The sequence below is a fragment of the Pocillopora verrucosa genome, chromosome 12, assembly GCF_036669915.1.
Source record: "Pocillopora verrucosa isolate sample1 chromosome 12, ASM3666991v2, whole genome shotgun sequence".
Lineage (NCBI taxonomy): Eukaryota > Metazoa > Cnidaria > Anthozoa > Scleractinia > Pocilloporidae > Pocillopora > Pocillopora verrucosa.
The window spans coordinates 8,305,456-8,320,352 of record NC_089323.1 but is presented as its reverse complement, the minus strand read 5'-3'; the positions used below and the strand labels follow the sequence as shown (position 1 = coordinate 8,320,352).

The following is a 14,897-nucleotide window of genomic DNA, read 5'->3' as shown; positions in this document are numbered from 1 at the left end:
CGAACTTGATGTTTTTTCGCTAACCCTGTAAACAGAGTACGAAGCCATCCAAACGCTTGACACTTAATTGGTTAATGACACGGCTGGACACGGTCCTCAAAGAACTCCATATTTCTCTCTGAAATATACCAATTTTTCGTTGGAAAATATTCTACCTTCATTTTACCTTCAAGCTCTTCTAGAAAGTGAAAAAATTCCGACGTTCTCCGTTTCGCTGACCTTGTACACAAAGTGCGGAGAGATCCAAGCGTGACACTAAGAAAATTTTCACTGGACACGGTCTTCGAATAACTAAACGTCCAGTAGTCTGATATATATATGTTATTTGCCGGCTGGGAGGTCCGTATGGTGAAAAACTGTGACCGAGGTCTTGAAAATACTGCCCGAGGCCGTAGGCCGAGGGCAGCATTTTCAAGACCTCGGTCACAGTTTTTCACCATACGGACCGACCCTTAGCCGGTAAATAACATATTTATTGTTTTTAAACTTGACGAAATTCTTTCTGAAAGAACGCGAATGATTTATGGCCGTAAATACGGCAAGATCTTCCATAAACTGAACAATTTTTGAGTGAGTAAATGGTAGTTGAAATAGAGGTGATGCAAATTTAAGAGAGATGCCTCAGCGAAACATTTTCATTTCCGTAACGATAAAGGTGATTTAAAAGGCTTCCAAACAAACTTTGAAACATTATTTTTACAAGTATCTGTCACAATCTGACACCTGTCAATTAGAGAGCGCGCAAGAAAAAAAAAAAGTGTAGGAACATTTGAAAACCAACAGAACTAGTTTGGCAAGGACTGTCACGACAATATTTTCTTCAAAATAAGTCAATGATCTAACGGAAAGTATTATTCACTCTCATCGACCATTCTTTCATGTACGAAGATTTACCTCTGTTCATTAAGTAAACGGCGAGGAAAGTAATTGTGAGTAAATTCAATTTTTTTATTTTGAAGTTGTGAGAGTTTGCTCGTTTGTTTGCTGTAATGGCGTGTTTAACTCTGGTCTTTCCTTCACAAAAACTAAATTCGAACGGCACACTCCAACGAGACACAAGGGAATTTAATGCGGTCTTTTCTCAAAAAATTCCTTGAATTTCTGTTGTGCAATTTACGGTACAAAGCTTCTAGAAAGCTTAAAAAATTTTTCTTCGGATTCTTCCGGACAAAATTCAAAATACTGTAAGGGAACTGTAAAATGACGAACGGCGAATGTATTTACCGTAAAACAGTTGACTATATGTCCAGGATGGCTCTTGATAAAGACGATTTTAGAACGTTTTCGGTGATTTGGGAATTTCGTGTTACAGGAAATTGGATCGCGGCGCGCGTTGCATCAAGGTTGGAAATGAGCCCTCAACTGAGATACTCAAACCGAGATTACCCTCATAGATTTTGTTTGTCTCATGTCAATAATCATTAACCACGTATACATAGTGTGGTATGTGCCACACTCATTGATAATATATTTCTGAATAGATTTGATCATAAAATTTCAGGTGGAAATATCGTGTCAGACATTAGTGATCACTACTCCCAATTTTGTTTTATCCACAGTCTTATACCAAAAAATTTTACTGCTAAACATAAAATTCGCGATTATTCCAACTTCTCTGAAGAATGCTTTATTAATGATGTCTTGGATACTGATTGGGATAACTCAATGACATATGGATCTGTAGACAAATGCTTTTCTTCCTTTTACAATAAATTTAACAAGCTCATTAATAAACACGCTCCTCTCAAAATTTTATCTAGGCGCAAGGCTAAACAATTTTCCAAACCGTGGATAACTAAGGGCCTACGTAAATCTATCAAAATAAAGAATAGACTCTTTTATTCAGGAGATATCTCAAAATATAAGCTGTATAGGAATAGAATTGTTAGTCTTTCTCGACTCAGTAAAAGATTGTATTATGAAGCTTACTTCACTACAAATCTAAGAAATGTTAAAAAAACGTGGGAGGGGATTAATGAACTATTGAACAGACAGCGTAACAGAAAAACAGTATCAGCCCTTCAACGCTCTAACAACTCTGGAGTAACACAAAATCCGTCTGAAATAACCAATATCTTTAATCAGTACTTTGCGTCTATTGGACCGCGGCTTGCACGCAATATATCACCTTCCAGGATAAATTTCCAGGACTACCTTGTCGGCACTAATCACTTTAAGTCTTTCTTTTTTGATCCCGTCGTTCCATCCGAGGTGGACTTGGAAATCTTGGCTATACCCAGTAATAAAGTATATGGCCTATATTCTTGCCCGGTTCATCTTCTAAAATCTGGGCGCCATATCCTTTCTCCACTCTTAGCTGCCATGATGAATAAGTCTATCTCAACGGGTATTTATCCCCATCTTTTGAAGCATGCCAAAGTAATTCCTATCTACAAATCGGGAGACGAAACTGATCCATGTAATTACCGCCCAATTTCCCTCCTTTCTGTCTTCAATCGATTATTTGAGAAATTGATGGCTAAACGTCTTAAATCACATTGCGAAAAAAACGGTATCTTTTTTACTTCTCAATATGGATTTAGAGACAAGTGTTCAACCCAACATGCAATTTTAGATATCTTAAGCAAAATTCAAACTAATATTGATGCAAAGTTATTCTCTTGTGGTATTTTTATTGACCTAAAAAAGGCTTTTGATACGGTGGATCACTCAATCTTACTGCACAAATTATATCATTATGGAGTCAGAGGAATAATTAATAACTGGTTCTCTTCGTACTTGTTGAACAGGAACCAGTCGACTCAAATTGGTTCAACCGTGTCGAATATAGAAGAGATAGTTTGTGGTGTCCCTCAAGGGTCTGTACTTGGCCCCCTTCTCTTTTTGATTTATGTTAACGACATTTACCGTTGCTCCCAGATTTTTGAGTTTTACCTATTTGCTGACGATACTAACTTGCTTTATTCAAACAAAGATCTTAAGGATCTTGAAAAAGTTGTTAATGATGAACTCGCAAAAGTGGGTGACTGGTTGGACGCAAACAAACTTTCTCTTAACACTAGTAAATCTAACTTTGTTATTTTCCATCCTTACCAACGCAAATTGGACTACATAGTTCACTTGAAAATTTATAATAACGATCTTAAAAAAAGTGTATCTCTAGAACAAAAAACTTTTGTGAAATATCTAGGAATTCTGATAGATAATAACCTCTCTTGGAAGTATCATATTGATTATATCTCATCTAAAGTTAGTAAAGGAATTGGTATAATTGCCAGGTTAAGACATCTTGTCCCATTTGCCACACTTCTTAACATCTACCGCTCCTTAATTGAACCCTATATCTCTTATGGTCTTATTGCCTGGGGACAAGCTGCTAACACTCATTTAAATAAGGTTCTCATTTTACAAAAACGTGCTCTACGACTAATGTATTTTGCGGATAGCAAATCTCATAGTGCCCCGCTATTTGTTAACTCCAGAATCTTACCAATAACTATGCTCTATTCTCATTTGGTTTCCTCTTTGATGCATGACATTGATAATCACCGTGCCCCGTCTAATATTTCTATGCTCTTTATCCACTCCGAGCAGGTTCATCACCATTTCACAAGATTCTCAGCAACGGCTAATCTGTACGTTAAAGCGTCTAGAACTAACCAACTTTTATTTTCTTTTGCTAGAATAGGTGTAAGATTGTGGAATAGCATCCCAAAAGAACTTCGTATTAAAAACAGAACCCCGTTTAAGCGTGAACTTAAAAATCGCCTGTTAAAACTTTTGGAAAATGAGGAGATGAATGTTGATATACGCTGCTCAGAAATTTGTAAATATCTCTTGATAAAGTAACTCTTCGTTTAAGTCTTGTTTCAATTGTATTATATATCTTGATAACTTTGCAATTGATTATTTAATTATTCAACGGACTTAATTTTATTTTATTTTATTTAACAATTGTATTTTTATTAATGATTATCTTTGTTTAATTGTATCGGTATGTGATCCTTAGCAGAGACAGCACTTGTTTTAGAAGGGTGGCCCGCCTAGAATAGCTTGCTAATTGCGGGTCACCTAGGACTGTGATAATATTGTATTGCTAACAAATAAAATTGAATTGAATTGAATTGAATTGAACGTTTTCGGTGATTTGGGAATTTCGTGTTACAGGAAATTGGATCGCGGCGCGCGTTGCATCAAGGTTGGAAATGAGCCCTCAACTGAGATACTCAAACCGAGATTACCCTCATAGATTTTGTTTGTCTCATGTCAATAATCATTAACCACGTATACATAGTGTGGTATGCCTGTGTTCGGACGCTCTACCAAAGAGCTATGGGAGATTCGTGGCAGGCTATAGTGGACCTCGATGAATGTGCTTTTTGACTTGATTCTCTCTAAAGAGGAGGGAACAAGCAGCAAACACAAGCATACATTCCGAATTAAAAATAGCACAACTTTTTGTATTGCTTGTAAGACCAAAGTTAGTTAAAAAATTCATCGAGAACAAAACTTTATTCTTTAACCCCTTAAGATCAAATTAGAAATTTCCCCCTATAGCCTCTTAAATCAGTTGAGAGAACTTGGCGTTCCATCAATTGAATACTTCGTCTGAAAAGCTTGGTCCTTTTCCGTATCTGTTTATCGGATATTACAGATGCATTGATATTGTAATGCATGAGAAATTACAAGTTAATTTTCAAGAATTGAAGCGAATATATCTGATAAATATAAAAAAAAAAATACTGTCCATGTTATTTGCGTCCGCTGCAGCACTAAAGAGGAAAAGCCTGCAGACTGACTGGCATCAAGCGTTACGTTAAACGACGCATTAAAACGAGATTCTTCTCCTCTTGGCCACGCTGTTCATAAACATAGGCATGCAACGCATGCAAGCGTTTTGTGGGTTATGATGGGCCACCAAGTAATTGACGTTTGCATTTTTGAACAAGAAAAAAATAATTACTTTTCAAAGGATTCTAACGAAAATATAGTTTAATGGAGAGCGAAAAAAGGCCCTTTCAATTCATTCGAAATAAACTCAGGCACAGGTCTTTTGCGGTCTATTGTCTTTGTTGTCTAAATATAAGCAAAAATAAACTGCATTGGTGCAACACTCAGTGTTGTCTTCTTCAGAGCCACTGTTTGGTCTCGTCACGCAACACGCTCTCTCTCCTCCTGTTGCGTGACGAGAGCGAACAAAGGCTACGAGGAGGATACGCTAGCATACAAGACCTCATTATTGGTATTTGGTCACAAGCACTTCTTTGCCCGCACGAATGTATGAGGTCTTCAGGAACATGAGCCAGCGAGAGGTCTGTCCGGGCTTTGGTACTGATAATTAGTGCCAGATTCCCCGAAAACCTCTCCCCGACTTGTCTTACAATGCATACTCAATCTCGGCCCCTCAGGGGTGGGCTGATATTTACCACGCGCCTGTAACCTTAAAATAGACACATGCTGCTGATTCTAATTTTAAATTTGGCTGCTTCCCTATACAAAGCAATAAAGCGTTCAGAGTTAGAGTCGAGGTAAGTACGAGATTTAATTGTTAATGTGCTGATGTGTTAATGCGACCTCTCATCAATTTTCCGATTCATATTTCAGCGCCCTTAGTAATCAGAGCTGCTCTTACATCGACCATTATTATACTGATTAATATTATTTCACAACATGAATTGCCATAGAAGGACGTCGTTTTTAATAAACTCTATCTTTTTTCAAAATTTCCTTTGTATCGCTTGGATAAAGAATATCTGACGCATTAACATCGGTACTTCTGCCGTGTTGAGTCAAATTCGTTTCATTCATATCTTTCCATCAGTTGTTAACAATCAAACCACTAGTGTGAATTTAATCAGACTTGAATAGACATGCCCAATCTGTGCCTTAAACGTCATGAGAAGTTTACAAATGCTAACATAATGTGCGCATTATGTTTTACGCGGGGAGTCAGTTATCTTCGGCAAAACAAGTTTTAAGATTGAGAAAGATGGTAACCGTTTTTAGTGTTCCCAATGTAAACAATGGGTGAAATGAGGCCATTCGAAATTGAAATTTTTTTCATGAATATGTCCATCAAAGGAGCAGAAATTCTTTTTCTCATAAAATCTCCGTTGGGCCCGGCTCTTCTAATGTTGTTTCCATGGCCGTCCTAAGTAGCTTAATTTTTCCAGTGTCAATTGTAACGCAGAGTATGATACAACTCACACAGTATTGCTAAATTTCAAATGAATTCAAGACCGGGAAATCTAGTCTGTTTGATAATTCAACCTCGTGCGCTTAATTTATGGAGAGGATGATGAGCGATTGATTTTCAGGTCTCTTTTTGTGTTCTGTACAAATCGAGCTCCATCTTTATGCTTGGTAACCGTTTTCCCTCTTCGGTTCAGCAATTTTTTATTCACCCATATTACTACATTTTACAGAAGCTTTCACGTCTTCCTTACAATAGCTATTTGCATTTATCTTTGTTTTGCAGGGGAAGTCTCATTTCGGTTTCTTGCTTTTGGTTTCACCAGTCATACGACTAGAATATCAAACAAGACAAGCTTCTTGTGTAAAAGGTTTGCGATAAAAAATAAATTTAGAAACAATCTTTCCCGCTTTACAAAACTGAAATGTTTTGCACTGGACATTCAAAACCAGAAGATTTAACCTCCAAATAGTCTTAGATTTTGGCAAAGATTTGTCGCTTAAAATTTAACTTAAACTGATCAAAGTCTACAAAATAAAATGATGAACTCAATTTTGAGACCTTAACTTCCATGATCTTACTAAATCTCCTTTGCAAATGTAAGAAATATCTCAGTAAATATTTTTAGAGAATGTAGTTTTGCGTCCTCTCATAAAATCTCCGTTTGGACCCTCTCCTCTGATGTTGTTTCCTTGACCTTCATAAGTAACTTAACGTTTTTTAGTGTCAATTGTAACAGAGTTTATTATCTAGATACTGATGAAATACTAAGATTTTTCCTTTTACTAAAAAATCATATCTTCATCGCGCGCAGTGAAGATACTATATTTATCTTTCACGTGTGAGGATATTGGTGTTGCCATGGTTACTAACATGATTAGCCAATTACAAGAGAGCTTCCCTCTCAGGCGCGCGGCCGGTTCTTTTAAAAAAAAGTTTTCTTTTATGTATGAATTTCATTAGTATCTATAAAATAAACAGAACATTACATGGCCGCTTCGCTCACTCTTGAGGGATACTTTCAGCTTTCGAAGATAAAATTCGTATCCCCAAGCGGCCACATAATATCCTCTATAATACAAATCGCACAGTATTGCTAAATTTCAAACTAATTCGAGGCGGGGAAATCTAGTCTGATTGATAATTGTGTGTGTGCTTAATTTATGGAGAGGATGATGAGCGATTGATTTTCAGGTTCCTAAACGGCCTGTGTTTTTTTTGTTCAGTACAAATCGAGATCCATCTTTATACTTGGAGACCGTTTTCCTTTTTCGGTTCAGCAATGTTCTATTCACCCATTTTACTTCTATTTTACAGAAGCTTTCACGTCTTTCTTACAAAAGCTTTTCTTATTTATCTTTGTTTTGCAGGGGAAGTCGTATTCCGGTTTCTTGCTTTGGTTTCATCAGTCATACGACTAGAATATCAAACAAGACAAACTTCTTGTGTAAAAGGTTAATAGTAAAAAAATAAATAAATTTAGAAACAATCTTTCCCGCGTTACAAAACTGAAATGTTTTGCACTAGACTTTCAAAGCCACAGGATTTAAACTCCAAATAGTCTTAGACTTTGGAAAAGATTTGTTGCTTAAAACTTAACTTAAATTGAACATAGTCTGCAAAATAAAATGATCAACTCAATTTCAGGCCTTTAACTTCGATAATCTTATTAAGTCTCCTTTGCAAATGTAACAGATATCTTAAGAAATATTTTTAGAGAACGAAGTGTTGCGTCTTCTCATAAAATTTCCGTTTGGACCGGCTCTTCTAATGTTGTTTCCTTGGCCTTCATAGGTAGGTCAACTTTTTTCAGTGTCAGTTAAACCGCCGAGTATACACAAATCACACAGTACTGCTAAATTTCAAATTAATTCGAGGCGGGAAATTTAGTCTGTCTGATAATTCAATCCTGTGAGCTTAGTTTATGGAAAGGATGATGAGCGATTGATTTTCAGGTTCCTAAATGGCCTTTTCTTGTGTTCTATATAAATCGAGCTCAATCTTTATACATGGTAACCATTTTTCTCTCTTCGGTTCATCAATTTTTTATTCACCCATTTTACTTCTATTTTACGGAAGCTTTCACGTCTTTCTTACAATAGCTATTTGCATTTATCTTTGTTTTGCAGGGGAAGTCTTGTTTCGGTTTCTTGTTCAGTTTTAGTTTCATCAGTCATACGACTGGAAAATCAAACAAGACAAGCTTCTTGTGCAAAAGGTTAGTAGTAAAAAAATGTATTTAGAAATAATCTTTCCCGCTTTACAAAACTGAAATGTTTTTTCACCGGACATTCAAAGCCAGGGGATTTACCTCCAAATAATTTTAGGTTTTTGCAAAGATTCATTACTTGAAACTTCACTTCAACTGATCATAGTCTGCAAAATAAAATGATGAACTCAATTTTAGGTCTTTAACTTCTATGATCTTAATATAATTCCTTTGCAAATCTTACAAATACCTCGGTAAATATTTTTAGAGAACGAAGTCTTCCGTCTTCTCATAAAATCTCCGTTTGGACCGGCTCATCTAATGTTATATCCATGGCCAAACTTAGCACTTTGTTCTCACGCGAGTTGCTTCCATTTATCTTTGTTTCTCGCCACTTTTGGTTTCATCACACAAAGAAAGCGTGTTTATTTTTGAAAGGGTTATCAGCGAAAAAACTAAATTTAGTAATAGTTATTCTTTTCCCGCTTCGAAAAAAATATATTTCTGGTTTACTGTAGCAAATTCAGTGATAAGAAAGGTTGTTATTCCAAACAATTTAATAATATTTGTGGAGAGCTTCCAAATTGGAATAAATTTTTGATTTGGATTGCAAATATTAAAAGACTGCATCATCTTTACCTTTTAAATTTATGATCTCATCAGGGATTCTTCCTTCTAGCTCCCTCACATTACCTTGCTTGTCAGTAAGGAAAATTTAATGTTGTATAAAGAAAAAACCCTCAGCTGATAAGTATTCTCGTCGATTGTTCACTGAATAACATGTTGATATTGGAAAGAGAAGCAACATGTTCCTCACTTCTGTAACTTGAATTATAAAAATCGAGCAAAGCAAAATTAAATCCACCAAACTCTTATTAATGATATGTGAGCTCCAATATTTATTGAGATATCTTATGGGCAAGTTGGAATGCAAGTTCCATCCTTATTATGTTTATAATGATTACTTTTAACCGATAATTTTCCTATTCAATCTTACAGTAGCTCTTCGCATTCTTCATTGCTTTGCAGAGAAAGTTTACATCACTTTTGTGATTTTGGTCTCCTACCTATCCAGAGATCTTTTAGTTTTTAAAGGTGAGCGGCTAAAAATTTATTTCATAAACATTATGCGTTAGCTTGGTTTGGATGGAAACTTGCTACTCATAAAGATAACACCCTCTGATTGATGAGTCTGTTTACTTTTAGCATTGCTATATGGTATATTGTTATATACTTAGACTTTGGTTGGTTGATTCTTGGTCACTTGCCCTTGTGAGAGATTATTCAGCGTTAATTGATTTCCGGTTGATTTTTTGCGATAAGTGACAGATGATTGAACAATAGGATCATATTATATATTTAAAAATGAGAGAGACCAGAGCGAAAGACAGAGAACGGTGAGAGAGAGCGGGAGATTAAGTTGATTTTATAAAATAAAACGTGAAGTTTCGGAACATAGCAGATTCTTTAGTCTCATTTCCGACACAGTGGCACCTCCGACGGGACGCGCGAAGCATGGAGGAACTAACCAAAGAAGCAGAGACTAAATTGCAGATGTTGCTGTACACTAATGGAAAAACACGGGGCATTGTGGAAAAGGGAAACCTAGGAGCGGTCGCGCGACATCGCGACAACCTACAAGCATTAGTAAAAGAAGTAGACGCGCTTAAACTAAAGGTTGAACAGACCATGTTCAAGGCCGGGAAAAGTGCAGAAGACGTTGGAAGTTGGAGCAGTAGCATTGAAGAACCGATCGCCGAAGCTGACGAAGAAGTTTCGCGACTAGAAAAATGGCTCGTGGAGACGAATAGAGAGATCGAACATCGAAAGCACAAGGACGAAGAAGAAAGGAAAGCCCGTGCTCGTGAAGAGGAGCTTAAATTCGAAAGAGAGCAAATGGAGATGAAGCTAGAATTCGAACGCCAACTGGAAGAGACCAAGGCAAAACAGCAACCTGTTGAGAAGGCCAATCAGATTGAACAAAGGACAACAAGGCTACCGAAACTACAGATCACAAAGTTTAATGGGACGTATGAAGCATGGCTGCCGTTCTGGAACAAATTTCAAGCTGAAATTGATAAAGCAAACCTTGCATCTGTGACCAAGTTTGCATACCTAAAAGAGCTGGTAGATCCAAAGGTTCGAGCGGAGATAGACGGACTTCCTTTCACAACAGAGGGCTACGAAAGGGCAAAGAATATCCTCATCGGCGAATATGGGAAAACGAGCGAGATCGTGAATGCGTACGTCCAGAACATCGCAAATTTGCCTGTCATTACAGGAACACAACCTGCGCCTATCCACGAATTTTACAAGAAGCTCGTGTTCAATGTGCAATCTTTGGAGACACTGGGCAAATTGAAAGACGTCACTGGAAATGTAAGGAGTGTGCTCGACAAACTAAAGGGTGTAAAAGCAGATCTAGTGAGAGGACAAGTGGACTGGCAGGACTGGGACTTCCCACAGTTGATAAAAGCTTTGAAAAGTTGGAAGGAAATCAACCCCATTGGGAGCGGCGCGGATAATGCGGGGAAGCAAGGTGCTAAATTCCGCGATCGCGAGAAAACATTTCACGCAAACGAAACTACACCAACACAAAGAGGGTGCGTCTACTGTGACGCAACTGACCACAGAGCTGTGAATTGCGACAAGTTTGTGACAGTTGGAGACCGCAGGAAGCAATTAGGACTGAAACAGCTTTGTTTTAACTGCACCGGAAGTCGACACCGTGCTTCTGAGTGCAAATGCCGTTCTGGCTGCCAGATCTGCAGTCGAAGACATCATACGTCGATCTGTGACAAACATACATCGCGAGACCAGCTGATGACCACAACGAGCGCAGAAAGGAAAGGAGTGGTGTATCCTATGGTTACAGTTGACGTGAACGGCGTTAAATGCCGAGCATTGTTGGATACAGGAGCCGGAAGTTCCTACGCTTCATCAACGCTTCTGAACTGTTTACATTTGCGCCCTATCCGTCAACAATTCAAGCGCATTGAAATGATGTTTGGTACTTCAAACAAAGCGATAGACATCTATGGCCTAAAAATTCGAAGCGTTGATGGTAAATTCACCTTAGAAGCCGAAGTAAACAAAGTCGACCGCAATGAGTTGTTGACATTGGAAAACCCAAAATGCGCAGAAATCGTAGCTCAGTTTTCTCATTTGAAGGGCGTAACCACAAATGATAACGACGAGAAAGCGATGTTGCCTGTTCATCTGATCCTTGGAACAAACGAGTACGCTAAGATCAAAACAGGGGCAAGACCAAGAGTTGGGCGCTCGGGAGAACCAGTAGCAGAATACACGAAGTTCGGCTGGACGATCTTGTCACCTGGAACGGAGTTGGATCTCAGCAACATGTTGTTAACGCAGACCTCCGCAATTGATTACGAAGAATTGTGCAAGTTAGACGTCTTGGGGTTGAAGGACAATCCAAGTGGAGACCAGGAAACCGTTTACGAAGAATTCAAAGAGCAACTAACTAGGAGTTCAGAAGGCTGGTACGAGACGAACTTGCCCTGGAAAGGAAATCACCCCCCCCTACCGAACAATCACACTGGAAGTTTAAAACGTCTCAAAAATCTCGTGCGGAAGTTAGAGATACAAGGCGAGCTGGAGAGGTACAACGGCATTATCCAGACTCAACTGAGCCAAGGGATCGTAGAACACGCTGACGAGGTGGTCAAGGACGGAAAAGAGTTCTACATTCCTCATGAAGCGGTCGTGCGCGAGAATGCAGAATCTACAAAGATACGCATTGTTTATGATGCTTCTGCAAGAGCTAATGCAAGTGTCCCCTCACTCAACGAGTGCCTCGAAATCGGCCCTCCACTACAAAACCAGCTTTGGAACGTGCTGGTACGAAATAGGTTCTATCCCGTGGCAATAGCTGGCGACTTAAAACAAGCATTTTTGCAAATTCGCGTCCGAAGAGAAGACCGAGATGCCTTACGCTTTCATTGGATAAAGGATCTGGCAAGCAAACAAGTAGAAACCTTGCGATTCACTCGAGTACTCTTTGGTTTGGCACCGTCTCCATTCCTCTTGGCCGCAGTTATCAAAGAACATCTACAGCGATACAAAATGGTGAACCCGGAATTAGTAGAGGAGATAGAGCGCAGTATGTACGTGGATGATTTAATCAGTGGTGGGGAGACAACAGAACAAGCGTTAGACATCAAGATGACAGCCACGACCATCTTTGGTGAGGCGACTTTCAAGCTGCACAAGTGGCATTCCAACGATCGGGAACTAGAAGTTGAAACTGCGACTGTAGATGAAGAAAGTCAGAGTTACGCCAAACAACAACTGGGAACCAGAAAGGGCGAATCAAAACTGCTAGGAGTCCCCTGGGACAAAGAAAAGGACGAAATTCAAGTCAGCTTCCCGATTTCAACCGCTGAGCCGACAAAAAGAGGTATTCTTGGAAAAGTCGCAAAAATCTACGATCCACTCGGTCTGGCTTCACCCGTGACCCTCTCTGGAAAAATGCTCTACAGAGATGCCTGCGACACGAAGATCGCATGGGATAGGCCCTTACCAAGTGACTTACAAGCCAAAACAGAAGGAAAGGCCTATCTTGCATTGTACGCGTGCAGTCTTACCCGAGGATTATTCCTGGAAGTACTACCAAACCTGGCAACCAGTGAATTCCTAAGAAGTCTAAAACGGCTCATCGAGCGCCGTGGGCGTCCGAAGAAGATATATTCCGACAATGGCAAAACCTTTGTTGGCGCCGAGAAGTGGCTCAAACAAGTTATGCGTGACGAGAAGACACAAGATTACTTAGCACATGAGAACATCAAGTGGCAATTCAACCTCAGCCGCGCCGCTTGGTGGGGAGGACAGTTCGAGCGCCTCATCGCACTGGTAAAAACAGCTTTAAACAAGACTATCGGATGCGGAATGTTGACCTGGACAGAGCTGTGTGAAGTGATACTGGATGTGGAGATTGCTTTGAATAATCGCCCTTTATGTTACGTCGAAGACGACATACAGTTACCCGTGCTTACCCCTAACTCACTGCTATTTCTTCGATCAAACCAGCTACCAGAACTGGAACCACACCATCTAAGAGAATTTGATCTGCGTAGAAGAGCTAAATATTTGCGAAGGTGCAAGCAGGCTTTGTGGACCAGGTGGACTACCGAATATTTACGAGGGTTGAGAGAACGACACCGGATGAAACACAAGGGTCAAACCACGCCCTTGGCCAAAGGAGAGGTAGTCATCATCAAGGACGAGGAACGAAATCGCAATAAATGGAAAATTGGAATCGTGGAAGGTCTGATTCCGGGACGAGACGGAATCGTTCGAGCTGCCAAACTTCGAGCGGGGAAAGGAACACTTGAACGGGCGGTACAACACCTTTACCCACTGGAGCTGTCCTGCGATCGGGAGAATGTACAGGCTCCTCTGCAGCTCAACCCCTTAGCCCCGACATTCAGGCCCAGGAGGGATGCAGCGGTAGCCGCTCGTTATCGCATTCAAGATGCGAACATTGATGCCGATTAGAGATATTTAGGAACACTGAACTGATATACTGGACTAACTTTCTGTTTCGTTCATTGAATTTCAAATTTTATCGAGCGCGCCATTCTAGTGTTTTTCTCCGTTGAGAAAAACAGGGGAGTGTGTGAGAGATTATTCAGCGTTAATTGATTTCCGGTTGACTTTTTGCGATAAGTGACAGATGATTGAACAATAGGATCATATTATATATTTAAAATGAGAGAGACCAGAGCGTGAGACAGAGAACGGTGAGAGAGAGTGGGAGATTAAGTTGATTTTATAAAATAAAACGTGAAGTTTCGGAACATAGCAGATTCTTTAGTCTCATTTCCGACACCCTGATCAAATTCAAATGTATCCCGACTGGGATACAATTTTGCAGTTGTTGCCCGCGCGCCGAATACAACAGCAAGATTTTGCCAAATGATTGTTAAAGGAAAGTCTAATGATATAACAAAGCATTTAATGTATGGTCCCTCGGGAAACTAGTTAGTTTTGTTTTCTCATTGGACTCATGGGAAAAAAACTAAATGTTTCCCTCGGAACCATACATTTAGTGTATATTGATATTGTAAGGAGAAACTACAAGTTGATCAATTTCTGTGATGATTGAAACTAAGAAGATCCCGTATGTTATTTGATGAACTTTATGGACAACTTAGGAAACAATCTTTCTTCCATCTTAGTTTTTTTTTTCTTATTTTGATGACTTTTTCTCACCAACCGTGCGAGTAAAATGTTATTACACCAGCTATTTGCATTTATGTTTGTTTGTCTGGGAATTTCATTTTCTTATTTTTGTTTTCATTAGTCACGCTATCAGGCACCAATGTAAAAGGCATGTTCTGTTTCCAAAAGGTGAGCTGTTCGTTTTATTTAATTTCTGCATTTTTTTTGCTTCCTCAGTTTCATTTCCATGAATGAAATTGACTTTATTATTTTACGAAACAAAAAATTTGGAGAAGTTGGTATATCAGTTAATGAAGTAACGCGTATGTAATTGAATGAAATAGAAAGATT

The 14,897-nt window shown here is 39.0% G+C and overlaps 2 protein-coding genes across 2 annotated transcripts; both read left to right on the top strand.

The window, feature by feature from the left end:
- The first annotated feature begins 9,878 nt into the window (after positions 1-9,878).
- Positions 9,879-11,316, top strand: LOC131793098 (uncharacterized). The gene is made up of 2 exons (XM_066158838.1): positions 9,879-11,231; positions 11,281-11,316. Exons 1-2 carry the CDS (start codon positions 9,879-9,881, stop codon positions 11,314-11,316), a joined length of 1,389 nt encoding a protein of 462 aa, XP_066014935.1.
- Positions 11,317-11,363: 47 nt separating this feature from the next.
- On the top strand, positions 11,364-14,120 carry LOC136277275 (uncharacterized). Its single transcript, XM_066159092.1, has one exon. The coding sequence runs from the start codon at positions 11,364-11,366 to the stop codon at positions 13,878-13,880; it is 2,517 nt and encodes an 838-aa protein (XP_066015189.1). The 3' UTR covers positions 13,881-14,120.
- The last annotated feature ends 777 nt before the right edge of the window (positions 14,121-14,897 follow it).

Coding starts and splice junctions, on each gene's coding strand:
- LOC131793098 (XM_066158838.1), top strand. CDS start 9,879: ATGGAGGAACTAACCAAAGAAGCAGAGACTAAATTGCAGATGTTGCTG. Junction 11,232..11,280: donor AAGGAGTGGTGTATCCTATG/GTTACAGTTGAC, acceptor TGTTGGATACAG/GAGCCGGAAGTTCCTACGCT.
- LOC136277275 (XM_066159092.1), top strand. CDS start 11,364: ATGATGTTTGGTACTTCAAACAAAGCGATAGACATCTATGGCCTAAAA.